Source organism: Lepidochelys olivacea (assembly GCF_965140295.1).
Source record: "Lepidochelys olivacea isolate rLepOli2 genome assembly, chromosome: 7".
In the NCBI taxonomy this organism is placed as follows: Eukaryota; Metazoa; Chordata; order Testudines; family Cheloniidae; genus Lepidochelys; species Lepidochelys olivacea.
In genome coordinates this window covers 32,316,463-32,343,618 of record NC_140417.1, presented here as the reverse complement: position 1 = coordinate 32,343,618, position 27,156 = coordinate 32,316,463, and the positions used below count along the sequence as shown (strand labels likewise).

General features: G+C 49.4%; 3 protein-coding genes across 4 annotated transcripts in view; 1 reads left to right on the top strand and 2 right to left on the bottom strand.

The window, feature by feature from the left end:
• Positions 1-19,058, bottom strand: part of CDCA5 (cell division cycle associated 5) — a 25,742-nt gene extending 6,684 nt beyond the window's left edge. Inside the window, exons 1-3 of the mRNA XM_084633868.1 lie at positions 18,884-19,058; positions 16,366-16,475; positions 3,860-3,922 (exon numbers count right to left, since the gene is read on the bottom strand). Coding sequence (XP_084489994.1) covers positions 3,860-3,922; positions 16,366-16,475; positions 18,884-18,953 — 243 coding nt within the window. The 5' untranslated portion in view covers positions 18,954-19,058. The remainder of the gene's footprint in view (positions 1-3,859; positions 3,923-16,365; positions 16,476-18,883) is intronic.
• Positions 19,025-27,156, bottom strand: TMEM262 (transmembrane protein 262; the record flags this gene model as incomplete). The annotated part of the gene is made up of 3 exons (XM_084635097.1): positions 19,025-19,137; positions 26,455-26,554; positions 26,983-27,156. The coding sequence occupies 3 exons, from the start codon at positions 27,154-27,156 to the stop codon at positions 19,025-19,027; spliced, it is 387 nt and encodes a 128-aa protein (XP_084491223.1).
• On the top strand, positions 19,102-25,838 carry ZFPL1 (zinc finger protein like 1). Of its 2 annotated transcripts, none has more exons than XM_084633866.1 (8): positions 19,102-19,186; positions 19,461-19,583; positions 20,271-20,382; positions 20,846-21,039; positions 21,329-21,404; positions 21,864-22,049; positions 22,425-22,563; positions 22,798-25,838. In XM_084633866.1, exons 2-8 carry the CDS (start codon positions 19,482-19,484, stop codon positions 22,985-22,987), a joined length of 999 nt encoding a protein of 332 aa, XP_084489992.1. In that variant the 5' UTR covers positions 19,102-19,186; positions 19,461-19,481; the 3' UTR covers positions 22,988-25,838. The 2 variants fall into 2 exon arrangements, with proteins under 2 accessions (XP_084489992.1, XP_084489993.1); XM_084633867.1 differs by having other exon boundaries at positions 19,105-19,186; positions 22,428-22,563.

Here is a 27,156-nt window from a genome sequence, read left to right as displayed (position 1 = left end):
AGATGCTTTAGTCAAACAAATTATTGGGCTCAATGCAGTGGTAACTGGGTGAAATTCTCTGGCCTGCATAATGATCTAGGTGATCTAATGGTCCCTCTGGCTTTAAGATCTATAAAGTGGGCTACATAGATTAGAAAATAGCTTTCAAAATCCACAGCCACATTATCCCAGTTTTCCGAATTCCTGATTTTTCATGTATTATAACAGTTGAGAATCTCTTTTTGGGATGTGGCAGTCAGAATAGGAATATTTTAAGTCTAAACTGGTGCTCACACAGTAGCTGTGCCATTCATAACTTCTCCAGACAAGTAGCAGTGCAATATACACTAAGAAATGTAGCGTTGGAAGGGATCTGTCATCTAGTCCATCCACCAGCGCTGAGACAGGACCTAGTAAACCAAGTAAACATTCCTGAGAGTTGCTTGCCTAACCTGTTTTTAAAAACCTCCAATGACAAGGGTTCCACAACCTCCCTGGGTAACTTATTCCATTACTTAACTGTCCTTAGGGTTAGCACGTTTTTCTTAGTATCTAACCTGAATCTCCTTTGCTGCACATTAAGCTGATTACTTCCTGTCCTGCTTTCAGTGGACGTGGAGAACAGTTGATCACTGGCCTCTTTATAACAGCCCTTAATATATTTGAATATTGCTGTCAGGTCCCCCTCAGTCTTTTCTCAAGACTAAACCTAGCCCGGTTTTTAGCCTTTCCTCATAGGTCAGGTTTTATCATTTTTGTTCCTCTCCACTGGACTCTCTCCAGTGTGTCCGCATCTTTTTTAAAGCGTGGCAGCCAGAACTGGACACAATATTCCACCTAAGACCTCACCACTGCCAAGCAGAGTAAGCCAGTTACCTCCCAAACACTCCTGTGGATACACCCCAGAATGATACAGCATTAGCCTCTTTTGCAAGTGCACTACGCTATTGGCTTATATTGAATTTGTGATTCACTAGAACCCCCAGATCCTTTTCTGTAGTACTGTACTACCACCTAACCAGTTAATCCCCATTCTATATTTGTGCATTTGATTTTTTTCCTTGCTAAGTGTAGTACTTTGCTCTGAAATCAACAAGATGAAATTCAGTAAAGACAACTGCAACTTATCAGGGCCATTTTGAATTCTAATCCTGTCCTCCAAAGTGCTCTCCCTCCTAGTTTGGTGTCATGCACAAATTTTATAAGCATACTCTCCACTCCATTATCTGAGTCATTAGTAAAGTATGGAAGAGTACCTGACCCAGGAGAGATCCCTGCAGGACCCCATTAGATATGCCCTCCCAGTTTGACAGCAAACCATTCGTGACTACTCTTTGAGAACAAAAACTGGACACAATCTTTCAACCAGTTTTGCACCCAACTTATCCTAATTTCAGATTTCCCTCATTTGTTTATGAGAACGTCACATAGGACTGTATCAAAAGTCTTATTAAAATCCAAACATATCATGTCTGTTGCTTCGCCCCTATCCACTAGGCCCATTATCTTGTCAAAGGATATTCCTTTGGTTTGGCATGACTTGTTCTAGACAAATCCAGGTTTGGCTGTTACCTACCTACAATAAATATCTGCCGAGGTGCACTAGTCCCTAAAGAGTGTACAAGTCTCTCCTAGAAGACTATTTCAGTTGGACTTGCTGGGCACAGCTCACAATGTAGAGCAGAAGTGCTGGAGCCCAGACACTCAGTCTAGGAGGCAGCATGGCCTACCCTGAAGAAAGGAGTGGGACTCCTTGGGGATCTGCCATGCTAATGGGGGGCTTTCCAAGAGACTGTTTTAAAGCTGAGGTGTAGCTGTGGATCCATGGCAGAACCTACCTACCAGTTCCGAGTTTGCTGAAGTCTGCTTTTTTAAGTCCATACATTAAATGAATAAAGATGCAATTCATTCCAAGTCAGATGCAAACATCTCAGCTTCATAATGGGTGGGGCTGGGTGTTGTCTAATGGTCAGAGCAGTGGACCGGAAATGAGGCTTTCTGGGTTCTCTTTTCAGTTCTGGAAGGCAGTGTGTCTAACGAGTACAGAAAAAGGGCTGGGGGCCTGGACTCCTGGATTTCTATCCCAGCTCTGGGAGAAGAACAGTGATTAGCAGGTTAGAGCAGTGGAATCTGGAAGCCAGGACTCCTGGGTCCTACTCACAGCCTTGCATGATCCTGCCCAAGTCATTTAAGTTCTCTTTCCTGTAACATATGATACAGAAAACCAGCTGCAGAGCCAGAACTAATAGTCGGTGTCCTGCCAACCCGCCCACTCTGCTCTAAATGCTAGACAGCACTCCTTTCCAGAGCTGGAAAGAGAAACAAAATGAGATTTGCCTTTCCTTTCTCAATGGGCTGTGTTGGAATTATTAATATTGATATGGGAAACCATCAAACACTAATTTTAATTTAATTTAAACACTAATTGATATGGGAAACCACCAAACACTAAATTTCTTTATTAAATCCCAAGGCCAAATTATATTTATACAGTTGCTCTAAACGTGCCTAAAAAGTCTAGCTAGTAAGCAATGTACTGCATCCAAACAGTAACAAAACATTTATGGACTTTTGATCAAGATACTTACAAATGAGCTAAACCCGGGGGATGCTTAGACCAATAGTGATCAGTTCCAGCGGTGGTCAGGCAGGTATTAGCAGTGAACCCTTTAAAAGTTTACTTTTTATACCCTTTATCAAACAAGTGATGTCACTGCCAATTACTGACTTCAGCTAAAAATCAGTGTGAAACTATTTACCCTTTTTCCAAGTCTTAATCCAGATAAGATTTACAGCCTCCTTTCTTCCCAAAGCCTTTTCTTTCTTATCTTCTCTCCCCACCTCCTCCTTTGCTTACTAGCAGAACGGTGGGAAGGTTTGGGCGTGTTTCTTTTAAGACAGTTTTTCTTTGTCTTGTTACTGCAGCTCTTTATTTTATTAGTTTTACTTTTGAAACCATACAACCTTCCCACACTACAAGTAATACTAATTATTCTCATGGCCTCTGTTACTTGCTGATTGGGGCCTTCTTTACAACACACGAACACACACTATATATATACAGGTTTCAGAGTAACAGCCATGTTAGTCTGTATTCGCAAAAAGAAAAGGAGTACTTGTGTCACCTTAGAGACTAACCAATTTATTTGAGCATGAGCTTTCGTGAGCTACAGCTCACTTCATCGGATGCATACCGTGGAAACTGCAGCAGACTTTATATACACACAGAGAATATGAAACAATACCTCCTCCCACCCCACTGTCCTGCTGGTAATAGCTTATCTAAAGTGATCATCAGGTTAGGCCATTTCCAGCACAAATCCAGGTTTTCTCACCCTCCACCCCCCCCACACAAATTCACTCTCCTGCTGGTGATAGCATGGGTATCATGGGATAGCTGGCTATCACCAGCAGGAGAGTGAATTTGTGTGGGGGGGTGGAGGGTGAGAAAACCTGGATTTGTGCTGGAAATGGCCTAACCTGATGATCACTTTAGATAAGCTATTACCAGCAGGACAGTGGGGTGGGAGGAGGTATTGTTTCATATTCTCTGTGTGTATATAAAGTCTGCTGCAGTTTCCACGGTATGCATCCGATGAAGCGAGCTGTAGCTCACGAAAGCTCATGCTCAAATAAATTGGTTAGTCTCTAAGGTGACACAAGTACTCCTTTTCTTTTTATATATATATACACACACACTCACACACATATATCCTTAACCAAACATCCTAACTTTAATTCTTTATTCTTATACTTCTCCTACAGGCTGGAAAGCGATGCTTGGTCTATGGCTGGTTTGGAGTTGGGGAGTATAATCAAAACAGATTTCAGTTTGCATGCATACACAAACAACAGCTACAGGAAGGTTTGATTCACAGACCTGCTGTTTTCGGGGCATGATCTTTTTCACCATGATCAATCGCTTCACCACTGGAGCTGGAAGCTGCGTAAATAGGATAAAAGAGACAAGACTTATTATTTGTTTCTTGCACTGTAGTACAGCCTAGGACCTGGTCCTGGGTCAGGACCCCATTGTGGTAGGTGATGTACAAACACAGAACTAAAAGATGGCCCCTGCTCCCCAAAGCTTCCAGTCCAAGCATAAGACAAAAGAGACAGATGTGCTCAAGGAAAGAAAGGTCAGACTGGAACACAACCGTCTTTGACGACCCACAGCTGTAGCCCATTGAGCTAGCTTTAGCATTTTATTTTACTTAACAGTAATTCAAGGAACGTACAGGCCTGTATCCTGTAAGACATTAGCTTACCCAGTTACCATAATAAGGCTTTGAGTCCCATGAACTTTGTTATAGATAAATGGCCCGACAGTGACCCTGAGGCTTGGGGAACTGGGAATAGTGTGCTTAAAGCAGAGAGTTCGTACAACGGAATACCAGGTAATCACAGGAACACTGAACTGATATTAGGTTTGGATATTTTAGGATAAAATGTTGGCAAATGCTTAACTGCAGACTGGCCTTGGCAATAAGTTGATGTATTTAACAATTAGTTGAAACCATGACTATACTAATCTATAGGATAAGGACACCCCAACATAATTAGGGTGAAGAAGTTAGATATGGACAAGGGAGGCTGGGCATGTGTGTGAATATTCATGACAGCCCCCAGGCCCTGTAACAGGCCAGAACACCGTGTAAAAGGGGATCTGGACCATCAGACTTCTTTGGCATGCCAGAGACAGAGCAGGACTGTTGCGCCAGCTTCCCAAGGAAGGGTGTGAGTATATATGCAAGGAATGGTACAAAGTTGAAATGGTCCCTCTACCTCTCCTTAGGGTCCAGGTGGCAGAAGCTCTTAAGCAGCTTTCCTGGTAATCAGTCTGCTACCCAGGGACTCCTTGATGCCAACTGGCCGAGGGCATGGGGCAAAGGAGTATAGGCTTTTTACAGGGATTTCCTGGGTCAGGTAGCTGCATAATAATTCACACTAAAGGGTGGCATATGAGGTCTCTACTGAAAGCCAGTAGCCCACTAGCCATCATAATCATTACAAAATGTATGAACAGATTTTGAAGAAGCTATGTATCTACACTGAAAATTATGCTATGAAGGTCTTGGAGTTAAGGCAGGTCACCAGAAGGTGATATACCTTGGCAATGTTCCTTTCAGGTAGGAGATAACACCCACCCATCTCCCTGTCTAGCCATTTGTATACTGTTTGCCTATTTGCATACTGAGCCAAGTACACATTGAAAGATTGTGAAACCTACAAGAGAGAAAATCTCTGCGTGGTGTAACAGAGAGCAGGGGGATATCCTGTTTATGAATAAACACAAAGGATTTTTCTGGGATATCGGAGGGCATGTCTACACTTGCCATTTAAAGCGGAAAAAGTCCCTTTTTTGCACAAAAACCATGGGAGCGTCTACACTTGCCAATGACTTTTTGCAGCAAAACTCAGAAGTTTCACCGCAAAAAGTAAACCACCTCCACGGGAAGCGTACAGCTCTTACTGGTGATGCTTTTGCGGTGATGTGCAGGTGAAGACATGTTCTTCCTGTTTACAGAGCTTTAGCCTCCGGAGCATATCCCACAGTGCCTAGGTGACCACTCTGGCCAGCAGCTCTGCTGCTCTGACACCAGGTAAACAGACATCCACCCCTCCCTCTGTAAAGCCCAGGGAACTTTAAAACTCCCCTTCCTGATTTCTTGGCAAGTGCTCACTTATCTGGCCAAGTGAAATGCCTGCTCCACAAAGCAAACGACCCCTGCTTGGAGCAATGCTGAGCTACTCGAGCTGATCAGCATTTGGGGAGAGGAGGCTGTGCAAGGACCCAGGATGCCCTGCGATTGACCCCCACCCCTTCCCATAAGGCCCACCGTCAAACTGGAGAGAGCTGCACTGTGGGATACCTTCCCTCAAGCGCTGCTCTCATCAGTGATGGAAGTGCTGCTAATGTAACCACTCTCTGGCGCCCGTGGAAGTTTAAGTGAGAACACAAACCAGCACTTTTCTTTCACCGGTTCCCTGTCACCGGTGAAACTGACGGCGCAAAACCTCTGCAAGTGTAGACATACCCTTAGGGTGCAAAGAAACACTGAACCCTTCATCTAGCACCGGGGTTCTCAACCTTTTTCTTTCTGAGCCCCCCCCCCCAACATGCTAAAAAAAATTCCACAGCCCACCTGTGCCGCAACAGCTGCTTTTCTGCACAGCCAGTAGATTAAAAGCCAGGGCTGGCGTTAGGGGGTAGCAAGCAGGCCAATTGCCCAGGGGCCCTGTGAAGTTAAGTTGTTCTGGCTTCGGCTTGCAGCCCTCGGCAGAGCTCAGGCTTCAGCTTTTTGCCCTTGGCCCCAGCAAGTCTAAAGCCGGCCCTGCTCTCTGGTTTATTTTGGCAGACCCCCCTGAAACCTGCTCACGGCCCCCGGACTCCTGGTTGAGAACCACTGATCTAGCAGGCAGACTGACAGCAGGCTGTCTTATGAAAGGAGGGTCACAGCCAGCCTGGCTGAAAAGCTCTGCAAGGATTTTGGGTGAGCAATACTCTACCAGACATGACAGTATCTTGTTAATTAAGTCTAGGCTCTGGAATGTGTGTTATGATTTTATTTTATATGTCACCATTTGTTTCCAATACTTGTACTTGCTACTATGGTTTGTTAAATAAACTTATACTTGATCTCATTATAAACCTATCTCAGTGCTGTGTATTAAGCAGAGCGGGGATCCTCAGGAGGATTTGGTAAGCCGGGCTATACTGCTTCTTTGGAAGCAGCAAATCTGTGAATACTGCGAGTGTCCAGGGGAGCAGGAGTTGGTGACTCCAGGGAGACACTCAGAGGGCTTGAGTGTGCCAATAGCTAGCCTGCAGAGTAACAGCAGGGTCTGCGAGGTCCAGAGGGGAGGGCTTGTGTTGTCCATGGCCAGTAGAGTAGTGATCCCCAGCAGGCACAGACAAGGCTTCCTCACACAAAGGGCAGGTGGTTGTGAGGTACCTCACAACCCTGGAACCCCCTCGTAGCATCCTAATGGTGTAAACAGCACACTCTACACCCTGTTTGCTGATTAACCAAGGATCATGCGCCAAGCATTGACATACCAGATAGTATATATACACTGAGAGAGTCAAAAGTGAGAGGCTTAGAAACAGGTAAAGAAAAAGGTTATGGTGTGTTGTTTTCCATTGCTTTATTTTGGGTAAGGGAAATAGAACATAAAGGACAGGTTAAGTAAGCCAGAGACATGCCAAACATACCAAATCACACTTGGAAAAACTGTACAGATCATGGCTTGGAGGCTTTAGGGAAAATAGTAGAGGGGATAAAAATCTCTGTTCATGCAATATGATAAGCATCATGGAGAACTGATTCATCCATCAAAATTACGTGAAGTTGAGTGGGAGGTGCAGGCTTAGGAAACCAGCCTGGCACAGGTCCCAGAGGGGCAGCCCTCCAGTTAGAACTGGCCAAGAGGGAGATCATAAACTAGAAGCAGCAGAGAAAGCCAAAAAAGAGGAAAGCAGAGGAGCGAAAGCAGGTCACAGAAGTTAAAGGAAGGGAGAAGGAAAGGCCCCACAAGTTTAAAAAGCTGGAATTACACAAACAGAATCCTCAGCCCACAAGTAATCCTCCCTAGGGATCACCCAGCTGGGGGAAACTGCCTGAGTCACAGTGGGAGAGAGTCCATTGAAGAATATGACCACATTTGAAAGGATAGGCAGGATGTACAAAATCCCTGCTGAACAGACTTGGCCTTCTTACCTCCCAAATTGACTGGCAAAGCCTTACACATATTTAATCCAGTCATTCTCAACCTGCAGCATGTGGGCCACTTGCGGCCCAATGAAGACACAGCTGCAGCCCATGTGACATCCTCAGGCCACACAGGGAGTATATAGTGTGGATGCCGCCCACATAACACAGAGAGCTGCATGTGTGACCCACAGTGGTGTTCAGAACAACTGGTTTAATTATATGAATGTAAATAATGCTATGTTGTATGATTGGTTTAAGGGGTCGATGTTAGAAAGCTTTCAATTTACCCCATAGATATATCACCTAAAGTGTAGAAACCTAACAACTGGATAACAGGAAATATGGTCATAAAATGGGAGATTATCGGAGAAAATGGATGAAAAGTAAAAGGGGAGAAAATGATCACCGGTTGGTAGATCGGCTTGCTCCGGTGCGGTTCTTTGCGGTCTGCTCTGATTAAGTGGGGGCAGAGGTGTGGGAAATTTCCCCAGCAACTGTGGAAGAGGCAGCCAGTGCTGCTGACTTATACCTGCAAGCGAGACCATTCCTAGGGCACAAGGCCCAAAAGGAAGGACAAAAGCCTGGGGTAAAAGGGAGACCCTTGTTTGTTCCTGGAAAGAATGAAGAAGGGGAGGGGAATAAGCACACGAAAGTCCCTAATTATCAGATCCCAGCCTGAGGGAACAGCCCAAAGTATTTTCTCTGATGTGGGTCCCTACAACACAGGCACAAACAATGGGGAGTCCAAATACAATGCCTGATCTATCCAAGTTAACGCAGCTACCCTCAGTTCAGAGCCTTCAGTGATGCCAAAGGGGGTTCTAGTTAAATTTTGTGCAGTCTGACCTTCTGGAGGTAGATAAAGAGTGTATGAAGGAGGCCAAGGTAAATGGCCAAATGTGCCGGAGAGGAGAGACATAATCACATACCTCCTCTACTCAGGAGGTACATCATTAAGGAAGTGGATATGCTCCCAGGAAAGAGGTAAAACTCCTGGCCTTGGGGCAGTTTAGAACCATGGTGTCTTTAGCTCCCATTGAATTAGAGTGGGAAGGCTTAAGGGGTATTTTGAACGTAGGAGTTTTTAAGAATTTACTGGCTAATGTATTGGTGGGAAATGACAGGATATCACTGGCCAAGGCTATTAGTATTCTGTCCCAAAGGTAAATGCTTGTGGGGGGTGGGGGACACCTAACCAGCAAAACACAGCAATGTGTCTAAAGGGGAGGGAAATGAGGAGTCGTCCCCCCCTTACCTGAGGCAGCTATCAGTACAAGCAAGAGCCAAAATGGAGTTTGCTGCAGAACCAACTGCAGACATGTTTTGGGGAAGCATCCTCAGTATTGACCCAGATAGAGAGCACAGCAGGTGGTTTTCAGAAGAGGGAAGGATTTAAAGGGAAGCCTTGGTTGGGGAAAACAGAAGTCCTGCTGGGGCCCTACAAATAATCATTCCCACAAAACATTGTGTGGAGTTAAAGTTCTTAGCCCAAAACTGCCCTTTTGCTGATCACTTAGGAATGGAGAAGACATATAAAAGGCTAAAGAAAAATGTCTATTGGCCCCATATTCAAAATGAAGAAGAGGAATACTGCAAGCCTTGTGACTTATGTCTCTGCCAGGCTCCTTTGCATCCTTTACTGGCAATCAAAGCAGCATTTTTCAGGCTTGCTATGATCATCATAAGGCCTGTACCCAGACCAACTCAGAGGGGGAAAATTTATATTATTGGTGGTGGATTTTGTCACCAGGTATCCAGAAGCAGTTGCTCTGTCAAATGTGGAAGCTGAAACTGTTGCTAAGGCACAGTTCTCCATAATCAGCAGGTGGGCTTTCCAAAAGAGGTCTCATCAGATTGTGGATCAGCTTTCATGTCCCAGAATGTGTGGGGAAAAATACCACCCAGAAACAAATGGATTAATTGACAGGTTCAACTGGATCCTAAAATCTATGCTAAGAATGTAAGTAAACAGGGACATAGTGTTACTTTATCTGTTTGCATATCAGAAGGTGCCCCCAGAGTCCCTGGGGCTTGCCCATTTGACCTGCTGTATAGAATGGTCAGAGGTTCCCTGGATCTCATTAGAGACTCCTGGGAAAGTGGCACTGAAGCAGAGGGGGAACCGGTGACTGAATATGTGCAGAGGTTCGGGGAGGATTTAAAATCCATGATGGGGATAGTGCAGCAAAACCTCACTTTTTAAAAGCTAGGCCGCTCAGAAAGAATGATCTGATTACAATGCCTGCAATCAATGATTTCATGTGGGAGATTTAATACTGGTGCTAGACCCTGTAAAAAAGTACAAAATGCAAAACTCATGGGAGGGGCCTTTAGAGGTAGTAGAAAGGGTTTAATGATGTTACCTATAATGTCCAAAGGCCCAACAGAAAGGTAGCAGCTCAAATGGCATATAAACAGGTTAAAAGTGTATCACAATCATAAAAATCACTTGGGAATTGTGCTGAAGAAATTCAGAGAGGCAGGTCTCACAATTACAGCATCAAAGTGTAAGACAGGGGCAGCCAAAGTCCCTTATCTAGGTCACTGGATTGGAGGGGGCCAGATCCCTTAAAAGTGGAATCCACTGTTAACTGTCCCATGCCCTGAACCAAAAAGCAAGTTCAGTGTTTTATAGTCTTGGCAAATTATTACCTCGGGTTTGTGGAGGGTTTCAGAGACCTTGTGTACGTAATTATAGACCTCTGCAAGAAAACGCAGCCTGACATGGTGGTTTGGATTACTGCCTGTCAGGAGGATTTTAATAAAAGTGAAAAGAGCTCTGTCAGAGAAGCTAGTCTAAACTTTGACAAGATGTTTGAATTCTGCACAGAAGCATCCAATACAGGCCTGTGGACTATATTGATGCAAGTGAGCAAAGGCAATAAGAAGCATCCTACTGCTTTCTTAAGTAAAAAAACTGACACCCCCCCCTCACTGGACAAAATTTCACGGTTATAGAAAGAGAAAGTTGTGCAATTGTGTGGGTGGTCAGGGAGCTAAGGCCGTACCTGTTCAACAGAAAGTTCAGGGTCCTAACAGGCCACTCCCCATTGGTATGGCTTCACAGAACAACAGGTACCAACTCCAGACTGCTATGCTGGAATATAGCACTTCAAAATTATGATATAGAAATTGTACATATTCAAGACAAGGAAAGTGTAGTGGTGGATGCACTGTGTAGGCAAGAGGGTTCTGTGGATTAGCCAGTGGCTGACCCTACTGCACCAATGTAGGGGGGGATGATTGACTCAAGGACCCATGATGCCAAATGGCAGAGAGTACAGGGGGTGCATAAGGTTTTAGTGTGATCCTGAGCCAGATATCTGCATAATAGTTCACTGAAGGATGGCATGTGACAGCCAGTAGTCCACTGTCATCATAATTAGTGTTAAATGTATGTATGGATAATATTTAAGGAGTTATGCATCTATACTATAAATTATGCTTTTTAGGTCTTGGAGTTAAGGCAGGTCACCAGGAGGTGACATACCTCAGAAATGCTCCTCTGTCCCTGTCTGGCTATTTGTGTATTATGTGCCTCATACGGTATGGCTGTTTGCATACTGAGCCAAGTACAAATTGAAAAACCATGAAATCTACGAGAGAGGAAAACTGAAGGGGATGTCTTGTTTTTGAATGAAGACAAAGGATTGTTCTGGGATATCTTAGGGTGCAAAGGAACACACTGCATCCTTCATCTAGTAGGCAGCGTGCTGTCTCAGGAAAGGAGGTCACAGCCAGCCTGGCTGAAAAGCTCTGCAAGGATTTTGGGTGAGCAATACTCTACCAGACATGAGAGTATCTTATTAATTAAGTCTAGGCTCTAGAATGTGTGTTATGATTCTATATGTAGCCATCTGTTTCCAATACTTCTGCTTGCCACTCCTTGCACCACTATGCTTTGTTAAATAAATATACTTGATTTCACTATAAATATATCTAAGTGCTGTGTGATAAGTGGGGCGCTGATCAGAGATTAACTGGGGTGTTCTGTTCCTCTGGAAGCAGCAAGTTTGCGAATACTGTGAATGTCCAGGGGTGCAGGAGCTGTCCAGGGAGACAGAGAGCTCGAGCATGCTATCGCTAGCCTGCAAATGGATAGCTGGGCCTGGGAGGGCTTGTGTTGCTCACAGCCAGTGGAGTTGGGGAGCTGACCCACAACAGGGACAGACAAGGCTTTGTCAGGTGCCTCACAACCTTGGGTACCCCCAGAAAGCATCAACTTCTCCCCCCCCGCCCCCACTCTGCAGGGCTAGGGAGCTCTGAGTGCCATTTTGCACTAGGCTTAGATTCTCCCTTTCAAGGTGTCATCCAGGCCTAAAAGGTGGGCCAAGTTGGGCCTGACTGTGCCCAGAGGAGTTCTTTAATCCTTTCCTGGCTGGGGTGCAAACCTACCCCACTACATACCCCACTCCTCAGGGGCCCAACTCCCACACCGTGTTTCTGTGTTTTGCTCCAGCATGATGTTGTATACTAAAAGTATAGTGTTGGGAGAGCAAACTACCACCCCATAAGGTGCAGGTTCATCTCTTTCATCATGGTTAGTGGGAGGTATGGGCCGTAATGAGGGAAAAGAGTTACCCAAAAAATAATTCCTAAGAGATTCTATGCCCACTTCACTGCGTGTGCCTCCTTTTCAACCATGGAATAGGCTTCTTCCCTGTGAAAGACCTTCCTACATGAGTATAGAAGTAGGTGCGCCTCACCATTCACCCCTTCTAACAGCACAGCACCCAGGCCTACTTCTCTAAAATCAACCCGTTTGAAAAATCTGGATGGAAGAGGACTGTTTCCTGGCACAGCCATGTTAAAGGCATTATCACAAGTGCTGTTCCAGCAGACCTCCTTTGGATTACCACCTTTTATTGGGGTCCGTCAGAGGGAATGCAATGGTGGCGGCACAAGGGACAAATTGCCTGTAATACCCAGCTAGTCCAAGGAAGTCTCTTACCTGCTTTCTTTGTTCAAGGAATTGAGTAGGCCAACACTGCCTTCACTTTGCTAACTAGTGGCCTACATTGGCTTCATCCCACATTACTACCCAGGTAAGTAACACTTTGATTTGCCAATTTGCATTTGGCCAGATTGACTATGAGACCTTCTTCAGCCAAGGAATGGAGGATGGCTTGTACTTGTTGCAAGCAGGCCCAGTTGTTGCTATATATAACAATGTCCAAATATGCAGCATCGTACTGCTGATGAGGCCTGAACACCTTGTTCATTAAATGCTGAAACACTGCTACCACTCTAAACCAAAGGGCATTGTCTAGAAGTAGAAGAGCCCAAAGGGAGTCAGTCAAGAAGACTTTTTTCTTGAAGTTTGGGAGAGAAGGGCTGTCATAACCATACAGCTAAGGGTAGCCTAGAATTCCTCCTTACCTGTAAGGGGTTAAAAAGCTCAAATAACCTGGTTGGCACCGGACCAAAGGAACCAACGGGGACAAAAGATACTTTCAAATCTGGGGATGGGGAAAGGCTTTGTTTCGGGTTCTTTGTTTCTGTGTTTGTTCGCTCTTCAATTCATGTCCTCCAAACCATTCTGAACCAGTCTCTCACATTACCGAAATTGTAAATACAGCCAAGCAAGGCGTATTAGTTTATCTTTGTTTTCTCAACTTGTGAATTTTCCCTTTGCTGGAGGGAGGTTTATTCCTGTTTTGTTGTAACTTTGAAACTAAGGCTAGAGGGGGTTCCTCTGTGTTTTGTGCATCTTTTGTTTTTAACCGAAGCTGGTAAAAATAAGCGGGTCCCCACAACTGTACCCCAGAGTTCAGAGTGGGGAAGGAACCCTGACAAGGGCGATTTGCCAATACCCTTTTTTAAAGATCTATGGTACTGATATAGCTGACGGACCCTAAATGTTCCAGTAGCTCCCAGACTGTCTCCCACATCTTCTGGGGTATGGGGTCTCTATCCTGCTGTCCTGGGACCATCTTGATGAGAGGGTGTATCAGCTGGGGCTAGCCGGGTGCAGGGGAGAATATACTGGGAAAGGCCTCAGCAATAGTAAAACCTAAGCTCTTTGTCCAGGTAGTTCAGCACCTCTCTCTGCATGTGTGCTGGCTCTGGGTGAATGGATGCCCGAAATCCCAGTTCAGCTTCTGGTGGGTAAGGAGTGGTCAACATCCCTTCCCTGGTTTTCCAAGGCTTCAGCAGGTTCAAATTGTAGACCCTGGTTTCTTTCCACCTCCCAAGCAGGTGGACCTCACAGTCTACAGGCCCAAGCTGATGATCCACTTCAAAAGGCTCTTGTCATCTGGCTAGTCACTTGGGTTCCGTGCTAGGGAGTAGTAACTACACTATCACTGGACTGGAAGATCTAGAGGCATGCACCCCGTTCTTGTGTTTGCTGGGACCCCAACGGTTTTAGTGAGCAAATGGAATTGGAGGAGCTTCCTGAACTGGAGAACATCCTGGGCCACATTGGATGCTCTCAGTTCCTGCTCCTCCCAGCCCTCATACAGGAGAGCCATTATCCCTTGAGGCTGTTGCTAAATAACAGTTTGAAGGGAGAGAACTTGATGGAAACTTGCAGCATCTCCCTTATTGTGGGCCAAAAAGGAGAGAGTAGCTGATCCTCAACGCTTGCGATCAAAGGACACAAATCTTTTCAGCACTGCCTTCAGGGTTTTGTTGAATCTCTCAACTAGTCTGTCCATTTGTGGATGACAGACAGAGGTCTTTAGCAACTTGATCTTCAACAGGAAGCATAGCGCCTGCATTAACTCCCTTTGAGTAGGTCCTCTGGTTTTCATAACCTGGCTAGTCTCGCCATTCCAGCACCGGTCCCAGCATTCTGGTTTTCCTACCTTAGATCCATGGTTCTCAATTTTTTGTATTGGTGACCCCTGTCACAAAGCAAGCCATGCTTATAAACGCTAGAGGCAAAATGGGGTTTGGGGGTGGAGGATGACACCTTGCGACCCCCTTAGCGGTCATGACCCCCAGTTTGAGAACCCCAATTCTAGGCCGACATCCTAATGCGTTTCATTAGAGCAGAACGTGACAGCAACAGGGACCTGCATCTCACGGTGGCTGTAGATATGTTACCATTATTTTTTGCCTTTGACTGGACCAATTATTCCTTCTGGATAGCTGTGTACGTCAGTGACATAAACCTTCTGCCAGATTATGCCCCCAAAGTTCATGAGCAGTTTGTGCAAAGAAATCATGCTGTGGCTCAGTCTAAAAAATAAATTCAGCAGAGTCTGAACAGACATGGCACTTGAACAAACAGTAAACCGTGATAGTAAAGTAAAAGGGGTTATTGATGGATTTCACTTTGAAACCGGAAATCTTGGTGAGATAATTCGTCACTGCTCGGGAGTGCTCAGTTGTCACAACTGTTATGAAGGTAAAGTTCTTTGGACACAAACCACGTCTGAGATTTCTTTCAGCACTTGTTAACAACTCCATCATCCAAATATTTCAATGCATGACCACTATGTCCATTCCACTAAAACAAAGTGCACAGGGAGGCATGTAGGAACCACATAGCAACAGTGTGGCCTAGGGGCAAGAACAATGCCACAGCCCCCCAGATCACATCACAACTCTTCCAACTTATTCCTCCACCATTCAATACACCTGCACCCAACACAGTTAATGAAGTTGGAGTGCATGCAGATAGTTCCTAATGGCTATTACCAGTGCCACTGAAATAGTTTTACCAAGGGGCATGATGGATTTTCCATTACTTGACATCTAACTCAAGACTAGCTGTCTTTTTAAAAGACATGGTGGAGCTCAAACAGAAGTAATGGGCTTGATGCAACAATGAGTGAGGCTCTCTAGCCTGTGGTATGCAGGTGAGCCTAGCTGATCGGAATGGACCCTGCTGGGTGATGGGCTTAAAATCTTTGCCTCTGCCTATCCACAGCCCAAGTACAACAAGGGCAGTGCCTGCCCACCCCAACTCTTCTCTAGTGAAGAAGAGTTCAGCATCTGCAGCCCGTTCCATTCTCTGTCAAGGCTGCCAACGAGTAAGTCAATTAAACAATATAAGTATTTGTGAACTAAGAAACCCAATTGACTCACACAGGCCACTGAGTGGCTTTCAGACGGGAGAAGCTTCTAGTTAGTCATGACTATTATACGTGGTTTCTAAAGTGCCAACAATTAAACCCACATCCAGGTGCATTATTTATGAAGTGGCAATAGCGTGCAAAGAGCTTACACTTTAGACAGCCTTCATACTGCCAAGCACTGCACTTTTTGCGCATCTGCCCAATCCATTATTTTTTTTTTTAAAAGGGATGCTGCAGTTAAATCCCTTTTCCTCAGATGGCCAAGGATATGTCTTGTCCTTTGCACATAGAGCAAGTTTGCAGCTCTTTGCTTTGCAATAATAAGGAGCAGATTCATCACTGTACAAACAAACCACTTGAGTAAGACACCTGCCCTGCAGAGCTCACAATCCAAACAAGCAAGGAACAGTCCAGACTGGAAAGTGCCTTGGGTGAGCAAATAATATCAGAGCACCAAAGGACTTCTGCGTGGGGGATGCTTCTAGACTGAGGGCACAACTCAGGATGACTTTTAAGGTTGACAGCCTGTTGAGTTCTCCAGAATGGAAAAATCTAGCTTTTCAGGGTTCGTATAACCTACTCCAAACCCTCCCACAGCTGGATTTGGGAACATTTGGTACTAACAGGGATGCACTACTACTCACTGGGCTCCCCACCATCTTCTTCTCCACCAAAGGTTTCCTCTGGGGGCCACGCCTGGTAGGAGACCCTGAAATCCTCTCGGACCTGCGCCTCAGAGGAGGGGAGACAGTGTCTGAAAGTGAGGGAGAGAGGAAAAGTTTGAAAGTTGATTGTTCCCACCGCATGGGGAAGCCCCTTCATCCAAACTACCAATGTGGGGACATTTAACTGCCTCTCAGTACTTTCCTATCTCTTGGTGTTTGCCTTTTCATAGGCGTAAGATGCTAGGAAGCTGTGAAATACCCTCCAGTCCTGCATCCTACCCCAAGGAATTCTCCAACCTGAGGGAGACATTCCCATGCACCCTGCTCCTCCAGTGGGACCCCTCCCCACATCCTGATTCTCTGAGGACCCCCCTCCCAAACCTCAGGAAACATGCCCACAAATCCTGCATCCACAGGGAGCAACACCTTCTCCTCATACCCTGCTCCCCAAGCCCCCATCAGTACTCCAACAAATGTTCCTCCACACGCTGCTCCCATGGAGAGGAATCCCAGGCACCGCTACAGGCTGGGGACCGACTGGCTAAGAGCAGTTCTGCAAAAAAGGACTTGGGGATTACAGTGAATAAGAAGCCGGATATGAGTCAGCAGTGTACCCTTGTTGCCAAGCAGGCTAATGGCATATTGGGCTGCATTTGTAGGAGCATTGCCAGCAGATAGAGGGAAGTGATTATTCCCCTCTATTCGGCACTGGTGAGGCCACACCTGGAATACTGTGTCCAGTTTTGGGCCCCCCACTACAGAAAGGATGTGGACAAATTAGAGAGTCCCCAGCAGAGGGCAACGGGGCTGGGGCACATGACTTAAGAGGAGAGGCTGAGGGAATAGGGCTTGTTTAATCTGCAGAAGAGAAGAATGAGGGGAGATTTGATAGCAGCCTTCAACTACCTGAAAGGGGGTTCCAAAGAGGATAGAGCTTGGCTGTTCTCAGTGGTGGTAGATGACAGAACGAGGAGTAATGGTCTCAAGTTGCAGTGGGGAAGGTCTAGGTTGGATATTAGGAAACACTATTTCACTAGGAGGGTGGTGAAGCACTGGAATGGGTTACATAGGGAGGTGATGGAATCTCCTTCCTTAGAGGTTTTTAAGGCCCGGCTTGACAAAGCCCTGGCTAGGATGATTTAGTTGGGGATTGGTCCTGCTTTGAGCAAGGAGTTAGACTAGATGACCTCCTGAGGTCCCTTCCAACCCTGATATTCTATGATTCTTCCTTGTATCCTGCTCCTCCTGGAATCCCCCTTAGAGAAATTACTGCCCCAGACCCCACCTGAGGGAAACATCTGATACCACTGCCCCCCCCAGAGACCCACCCCCAGCGTACCCCCCTCGTACCCACCGCCCCCCCCAGAGACCCACCCCCAGCGTACCCCCCTCGTACCCACCGCCCCCCCCAGAGACCCACCCCCAGCGTACCCACCGCCCCCCCAGAGACCCACCCCCCTCGTACCCACCGCCCCCCCCAGAGACCCACCCCCCGCGTACCCACCGCCCCCCCCAGAGACCCACCCCCCGCGTACCCACCGCCCCCCCCAGAGACCCACCCCCCGCGTACCCACCGCCCCCCCCAGAGACCCACCCCCCGCGTACCCACCGCCCCCCCCAGAGACCCACCCCCCGCGTACCCACCGCCCCCCCCAGAGACCCACCCCCCGCGTACCCACCGCCCCCCCCAGAGACCCAAACCCAGCGTGCCCCCCTCGTACCCACCGCCCCCCCAGAGACCCACCCCCAGCGTGCCCCCCTCGTACCCACCGCCCCCCCAGAGACCCACCCCCAGCGTGCCCCCCTCGTACCCACCGCCCCCCCAGAGACCCACCCCCAGCGTGCCCCCCTCGTACCCACCGCCCCCCCAGAGACCCACCCCCAGCGTGCCCCCCTCGTACCCACCGCCCCCCCAGAGACCCACCCCCAGCGTGCCCCCCTCGTACCCACCGCCCCCCCAGAGACCCACCCCCAGCGTGCCCCCCTCGTACCCACCGCCCCCCCCAGAGACCCACCCCCAGCGTGCCCCCCTCGTACCCACCGCCCCCCCCAGAGACCCACCCCCAGCGTGCCCCCCTCGTACCCACCGCCCCCCCAGAGACCCACCCCCAGCGTGCCCCCCTCGTACCCACCGCCCCCCCAGAGACCCACCCCCAGCGTGCCCCCCTCGTACCCACCGCCCCCCCCAGAGACCCACCCCCAGCGTGCCCCCCTCGTACCCACCGCCCCCCCAGAGACCCACCCCCAGCGTGCCCCCCTCGTACCCATCGCCCCCCCCAGAGACCCACCCCCAGCGTGCCCCCCTCGTACCCACCGCCCCCCCCAGAGACCCACCCCCAGCGTGCCCCCTCGTACCCACCGCCCCCCCCAGAGACCCCGCCCCCCGCGCACTCAGTGCCCCCAGAGACCCCGCACGTAGCCCCCAAGTGCCCCCCAGAGACCCCCGCCCCCGGCACAGACCCCTCCCCGCCCAGGGTGACCCCCGGGCCGCACTCACCCCCGCGGGCTCCGCTCCCCGCTGGGGCCGCGCCCGCGGACCGGGTCCGCCTCTGGCCCCCGCCCGCCATCCCGTGGGCCTGTCCGCTCCGCGCCGAGCGGGATGGAACCCGCCACCAAGCCCCGTTCGAATCACCCGCCGCTACAGTGGAAGTGACGCGGCAGCTACTTCTCGCGAGCCTTCGAACCCGATCTCTCCCTGAGAGCGCCGAGCTGCGGGGAGTCTCTCAGGTCGTAACGTCATCAAGCTGCGTCCTACCCGGAAGAGACGTGGCAACAGCGGACTCAGCCTCAATAGGAGCCTGTGAGTGTCAGGGGGACCCTATGGAGGGGCAAAGCGGGGCTGGGAGCCAGGACTCCTGGGTTCCCTCCCTGGCACTGGGGAGGGGAGTGGGGTCTGGCGGTTAGAGCAGGGGCGGGGGGGGACTGGGAGACAGGACTCCTGGAGCCGAGAGGGGAGTGGGGTCTAGTGGTTGGGGTGGGAATTGGGACCCAGGACTCCTGGGTTCTGTCCCAGCGCTGGGACGGGAGTGGGGTCGATCTGGGCTTTGATTTTGCTCAGTACGCTTTCTCTCCAGCTGTGTCATCAGTGAAGCACCATGGGGCTGTGTAAATGCCCCAAAAGGAAAGTCACCAACCTTTTCTGTTTTGAGCACCGAGTGAATGTCTGTGAGAGCTGCCTCGTCGCAAACCATTCCAAGGTAACTGGACTCCAGCTCCAGTCTGGCTGCTGAGCAATGGCATCTCAGGGGAATGGGAGTTTCTAGGGCTTCAGCTATAATGTGGCCCCAGGGAGGGGGGACCAGCTAGCTCAGGAGGATGGGGAATGGGATACGGGGCTTTCCCCTCTTGGACACTGGTTCAATTGCTGCCAACCTGGATCAAATATGAAAGTCCTCTTTGCTCAACAACCCTCTCCCCTGCCCCCAACCTGAGTTCTTGGTTATCAGTGTTCCTCTATCCTGTGTCATGACTCCTGGAACGGCGCATCCTGTTAATATCCAGCAATGGACACCTTCCTCGTATTTCCTCTGATACTTCCACAATTCTGTCCAGGGGCCTGTTAGCATAGACCTCATTGGACGTTCCCATCTACAAATGCTTCATACCTAGGGATATGATGAATTTTCTGTCCGTTGCAATCTTTAAGTCATAAGTGGACATCTTTCTACAAGAGATATTCCAGCTCAGACACAGGTTATGAGCTTGATGCAGGAATCACTGGGTGAGATTCTGTGATTTGTACTAGGCAGGAGTTCAGACTCAACTAACATAATGGTCCCTTTAGGCCTTAAAATGTAAAGTCTTTTCTTGTGCTGCCCCTCCAATTGCAATCCTACCTCACCCATACCATGGGCTTTCTGTCACTAACTTCCTGTATCTTCCAGTGCATTGTTCAGTCCTATCTCCAGTGGCTTCAGGACAGTGATTACAACCCCAACTGTCGTCTTTGCAACACCCTCCTGTCCACCAAAGATACTGCCCGGCTTGTGTGTTATGGTGAGTTACTTTTAGCCATGGCTTTGGGAGCATTTCAAGAGCTTTGCTTGGTTTTCTTTTCATTAGCAAGTGACAGTCCTGGCCACCAAAGCCTGATTTACTTTTTTTTAAAAGCAAATATAAAACTTGGGTCAGAAAAATGATTGCCAAAATGGCACCCTGTTTATTCTGTCTTTGTAGTTTCTTCATCAGACTGGGTATCTCTACACACAGATTCCCCCACCCCTTTACCCCACATAAGAGCCAGCTGGCCTCTGAAAGTGGGAATAAAGCCCCTACAATTATGAGAACTGAGTGGATGAATACAATGTCTATGGCAGAATGGTCTCCAGCTTACTTTCCAGCAGCTGTGCTGCCCCTGGGGACTAATGGAAGGGGAGATGTTTGTGAAGTAGATCTGACTAGGGGAGTAACTGATCTAGACCCTTCACTTAAAGACATTCCATGCTCTTCACCTTTGCAGATCTGTTTCACTGGTCATGTCTCAACGAGATGGCAAACCAGCTCCCAAAGAACACGGCCCCAGCTGGCTACCAGTGTCCCAGCTGCAAGGGTCCTATCTTCCCCCCAGCCAACCTGGTCAGTCCGGTGGCCTCAGTGCTGCAAGAGAAACTGTCGACTGTGAACTGGGCTCGGGCCGGGCTTGGGCTGCCACTGGTAAGAGATTACCCATGAGACTATTCTCTTGTTTTGGGGCTCTCTGAGGGTTTTCAAAATGGGAGCCAAGAGGACAGCCAAGCTGGACAGATACTGCTGTTAATGTACCAGCCGGAGATGGGAAACAGAGTAGGGGCCTTTCCCCTCTGGGGGATGCGGCAGAGGGGACACCAGCTTTGATCTAGCTTCCGGCTTGAGCAGCAACCACTATCTGGGATTGGCTGAGCTGATGGGGCAGAGTTTGCTTTGGTGTCTAAGGTCTGACGCAGTTTTCTTCTGTTCTCTTCAGATTGATGAGGCTGATACCATACAAGAGACAGAGTCGCCTGATACCACAGATTACACTGACTGGTCTAGCTTCTCTGGTAAGTGCTGCCGGGCTATGGGCATGGGAATGGCTCCACTGATGCCTGCACAGGGCCCATCTAGCCCAGTATCCACCTCCCCCACCCTCACCACACTAGATCAGACCTAGGGGCCCACCTAGTCTGCTATCCCCTCCTTCCACACTGGATCAGACCAGTGGTCACGTGTAGCCCAGAATCCCCACCTCCCTGCTGCCTGGGATGAGACCAAGGGGTCCAATTTCATCTGCTCTCTCTTCTAAGGTGATGGGAGGGGAAGACTGGCTGGCTTTCAGGGATCAAGGAATGGGATATGAGACTTTTCAGTTCTAGGGCATCACTTCTAGTTGGGCCCCTGACACAGAGATCCATGGAGCAAGTGGGTCACAGTTTGCTGTCCCGGCTTTGTAGATGGAAGCCAGCTGTCTTAGGCTGCCCCATTCCACACAGGATTCATTTTGTTACCTCCTTTCTTGGCAGCAACGGCAGACCCCAGCTCAGAGGAGACCATCCAGCAAAGTGCCATGTCGGCCTATTCCTACAGTGCTCCGCCCGGCCTCTCTTCCCCACAGCAGCAGCAGGGCGTGAACAATGGGGGCGTGAAGGAGGAGCATTCAGTCATCGACATGGGGAATGCTAGTAATGAGACCATCACCATCAATGCAGGTGAGCAGCATTGTTGTCATCTCCTGCGGCGGTGGGGGGATTACGAATCAGTGGAACATAGCCCCGAAGAAGTGAGGACCCAGTGGCTACCTTCTGAGTGGGGTAGCGGTTGTGTGTCTCATGTCCCTTAGGCTGTTTCCATTCACTCCTGTCTGGATCAGGAGCCCACTTAGAGGACAAGATAACTCAGGGGCAAAGGAGTCTGGGTCAACCACAGCCAACAGGGCTGGGGAAGAACAGGTGTATGGATTGCCTAGCTGTGGCAGAAAGGGGGACAATAAGGTTAGGGGGGTGCCTGTACCCCCCCACCACCACTTTCTCCTTTCCTGGTGCCAATGGCTCTCTGCTAAGCTCCTACACTCCCCATCTCCCCAGCAGCCTCTACACCACGGAAGGTCTATGACACCCGGGAGGGTGGGGGTGGCAGTGGCAGAGCATCCAGCACCCAAATCGACTGTGATGAGGACAAGTACCGCCGGCGGCCAACACTCAGTTGGTTCGCACAGCTTCTGAAGTAAGTGATCAGTGGTGGGGTGGGAGGAAACCAGTGCACTCCATGATAGGGTCGCAATCTCGGTTGGCACCTGTAGCTATTACCGTAATACTGCTAATGTGCCCCCGATCTTATTTGCGGTCTTTAGGCGCTACCATAATACTGCTAATGATGCACATGCCCTGATGTGCCCCTGATGTCGCTTTGGGCCTCTGGGCACTGCTACTGTCATGCTAATAACAAGTCCCCTGGCAGGAATCGCTCTGGGTCCAAGAAGCGGCAGCCAAGATCCCTGATGCAGCGGTTTGTCATCATCCTCCTGATTGGCGGCATCGGCTTCCTAACCCTGATCATCATCATGTCAAAGCTGGGCCGGGCCTCGGCCGACAATGACCCCAACCTGGACCCCATGTTCAACCCCCACATCCGGGTGGGCCAGGAATGAACCAAGCTGGTGGCTCCTCCCTGGGCACCAAGACTGGCCTGCCAAGGCAGGGATGCTGGGGACTGGCAGCTGCAAATGGGGCTCCGGGGGGAGTACAAGGAGAAGCCTCCAGCCAGGACACTGCTGGGTCAGCTAAGCTGAGAGTCAAAACACGAAACTGGTGAGGGGGGTGTGAAGTGACTTTGGCCTCTTTTAAAAATGAGACTCATCTCTCTAGGTGGGGTGGGCAGAGCAGGATTGGGAGGAAAGGGGAGACTTGTACAGCTACGGATTGGGCCCCCCGAGGTGGGCTGGAATGAGCTCTCTAGTCGCTGAGTGCTCCAGCTGAGAATCAGCCACTATAGCTGTTCAGCTTTGGAATGGGCCAGGAAAGAGGAAAGCATCAAGCACTGGTGATCGGGGAGGGCTTGTGCTGCTAGTACGAGTGTCCAAGGACTGGGGCAAGTGAGAGACAGCACAGGAATGGAAGCCTGGACTCCTGGGTTCCATTGCCAGCCCACAAGGATTTATTGGTCAGAGCAGGGAAATTGGGAGCCAGAATTCCTGAGTTCTGTTCCCACTGCTGCTGACCCCGTTGCGCAATCTCAGGTGAGTCACTTCCCTGCCCCATGCCTCAGTTTCCCCACTCTGTAACTAGCAATGCTGCTGGTGGGGTGTGTGCAGGGAAATTGGGCATTTCCATTCCTGCCTGCAGAAGAGCTGATGTTAGCAGCACTGAAGGGAAAATGTCCCACACCTTCTTGGAAGCGTGAACTCCTTGGCATTACAGCCCTGCCCCCCTGAAACTGGCATCTGGCTCCTTAAACCTTGGGCTTCAATGCCCTTCCCCTAGGAGCCTCTCAACTGTCTGTCACTTGGAACTTGCCAGCCCAGATTGTCTCAGTGGGTGAGAATACAGTTGTTTGAATGCAGGTGTTTGAAAGGGTTCAGGGCTCTTTTGTTCCCCTTTCCCATTCTCCAATCCTGGGCAGACTCTGCTTCCTCAGAGGTGCCTTGTAAAACCCATCCCATATTTGATGGACCCATTCCTGTATCCTCAAAGCGCTGCAGAGCTCTCTGATTCTAAGCCCATCTGCTATGTTAAGCCACCTTGTGCTTTATTCACCCTTGTCTCCAAAACCCCTTTGCCCTGAAGAGGGAGGTGTCATTATTTTCCTGGTCTCAACTAGATGGGAGACAGAGGATCTGTTTGACACAGCCAGCTGCTGGGACTTTTTGGGGGAGGCCTGTTCCAACATAAACCTCCTTTCCTGCCTGGGGATGGGGCAGGATTTCAGCCCCACCCACAGACCCCACATAAAACTACCCTTCTGCTTTGCTGTGAATGGGAGTGGTACATAATCTTCCATCATCCCCCTTCTCCCACACATCCTTGGGGGGTTCAAATGGAATGGACACTGGATCCCAACCCTCTCCCTGCCACACACACACACACACACACGTTTTAGTTTTGCAAATGCAGCTCATTGAACCAAATGACAGGAACCAGCCCCTTGTCGCATCCTCATTTACCCTCCCCTCCTACTGAGCTATATTGGGGGGTGGGGGAGATATAACTTACTTTCACCAATTCTAATTTTTCACATCAGTAACTACCTGGGCCTTAACTTTGCTAGAATTCAAAGGGCAAATACTGAGATCCACCCCCTACGTCCAGCATTATTTGTAGGGATGAGATGTCGTTAACCCCTTCCCCTAACATCATCTCCGTTGAGGGGAGCCTTCACTTCCCATCTCATAATACCAGGGGAAAGGGAAGGAGTTGGCTGGTCCTCTTGGGTGTGATTATTTTACTAATGAGAACGGGGTGGGGTTGGTGTCCCTCTGCTTTCCATGAGGGCGGGTGTGTGTAATTCCAAAGCTGGTCCCTCCCATCTCTGTACAGAGCTGTTGCTATGGGTACTTTGGGCTGTCCCCTACTGGAAAGGGACACGTGTGTGTGAAGTATTGACCTGTTCTGGAGTTTAGGGAGGGGATGGGACATGCTGGTCAGCACTGGAGTTAAAGATGGATGGGGGGAGGGGAGGGGAGGGGAAGAGACTTCCTGACTTGTGGATTTTCAGAGCTCTGGTGGGGATGGGGTTTCATGCTTTGAATACGGTTGCTTTCCTTCTATTTATTGAAATGGTTGATAGGAGACAGTTCTTCCTGTAGGGTGTGAAATGCATGGGGTGGCCTCAGTGACCAAAGACAGCACACGCCACACACCCCCTCTGCCCAAAAACTGACCATTGCCTCCAATCCCCCTGCTTTCCTGAGTCCAGATCTTTGACTGGGCCTGAGTCAGGATCTGTTTTGCAACCTCCTCAGCTCCCACCCTTTTCTGCTGATGGCTCTGCTAGCCCTGGGGTAGGGGAGGTGGCATGGGACTTAGGCTGGAAGGAGTAGAGGAAAAATATCACCTTCCTCACAAGCCACTGCCAGTGGAAAGGAGAGCTATGAACATAAGTCCTGTGGGCTTCCACCAAAGGATGGGGGCTGTTTGTGGTGGGGGATGGAGGGGGTGGAATCAGAACCTCTTCCCCTCCCTTGGGTTAGTTCCAGCATGAGCCAGAGGGTTGGATTGGGCCCATGCCCTTTAGCATGACCCTATGGTCAGGGGGGTGTTGGGGTAGGGGTTGTGATGGGCCACTGCAGTGGAACGGGATGAGCCCTATAGCCATCAAATGTTCCCACTGAGGGTTGGCCACCTGAGTTGTTGAGTGCCCATTGGGCGTGTTGGGGGAAAGATCCTGGCTGTAATGACTGCCTTGCTCTCACCTCGCAGGAAGGTGACATGACTAATGAATGACACCATCGCTAACACTACAGCAATATCCTATATTGTTATTAAACTTGATTTTGGCTACAGCCTGAGCAGTGTGTTACTGCCCCCTTTCCTTCCCACTTCCCAATTCTGACAGATCTGGGGATGAATGCTGCGTGTGCGTCTCTCTCCAGGGCTGCTTTGGACAAGGCCAGGATGGGGTTCAGTAAATCTCCTCCCTGTATTCAATAGTCAGGTAGTCCAGGCAGAAGCGGCCCACGAAGAGGGTGAAGTTCATCACTAGAGGGGTTAGAGCCAGAGCCCTGGTCAAGGGGATGGGAAAGGAGATCACAGCTTCCCTTTGCGGCTGGACCAGAGGGGCAGCTAAACAGCTGGAGTCCTCCCCAGAATAACTGAGTGTCCACGTGTTCATGGTCACGCACACAGGTCCCCCGGCTGTGCCCTTGTGTGGTTCTGAGTCATGCTCAGAAACCTCCTGAGCTGAGGAGCCTAAATCCCAGCTGCCATGTCCTTTGCAAACTGGCTTTGGAAGGTGCTCCCGCTAGAGCACACTTCTCATCTAGAGATGAGGATAGAACCCAGTAGTCCTGACTCCTGTCCCTCCCCCCAACCACTTAAACTGGTTAGACTCAGCTGAGTTTTCCCTGTTGCCCTTGCTGGGAACACCCAGCAGTTCAGGCATCTGGCTGGAGTCACTTACCCAGTGAGGTCAGGGCAAACCCCCTGAGAACCTTGTCATTGGCCTCCAAGGTGTAAAATGTTGCAAGCAAGGCCCAGTAAAAGCTCATCACATGGGATACCTGTAGAGACCAATGCAAATGGTCAGGGAGATGGTCAGGACCCTTCCCTGATCTGTCACTCCCCAGTGCTAACCTGCTATAACCCACTCCCCTCCTAAATGTCTTACTACTCCTGCCCAGAGTTGAGACTAGAACCCAGGAGTCCTAATGCTGCCCTCCTCATACTATAGACATCCCTCAGTATTCAACTGTATTAGGGGTATAGGAATAACCAGCCTGGATTGGACCTAAGGTCTGACAGTGGCCAGAGCCTGTAGATCCCTGTCTAGTAGAGATGGGTTATCTCCACTTCAGAGATGAGGTGACTTGCCTGAGGTCACAGTCTGTGGCAGAGATTCAAGTAGAAAGCAGGTGTCCAAAGTACCTGGCTAGTGCCTTAACCTGTAGGCCAAGCTGCAAGACACAAGGAGCAAGGGGACCTCCCTTACCAGTAGTACTGTGGTGCCATGAAAGCTCATGAGATCGAACTTCTGGGTCACAGTGAAGTGGTAGAGGTCTCCTCCGAAGATACCCATGTGAACCAGCAGCAGCAGGAGGGAGGCACTGGTGAAGATTACTTTGCTGGGGAAAGTGATGGTGACAAAGGAGTCCTTCCAGCTCAT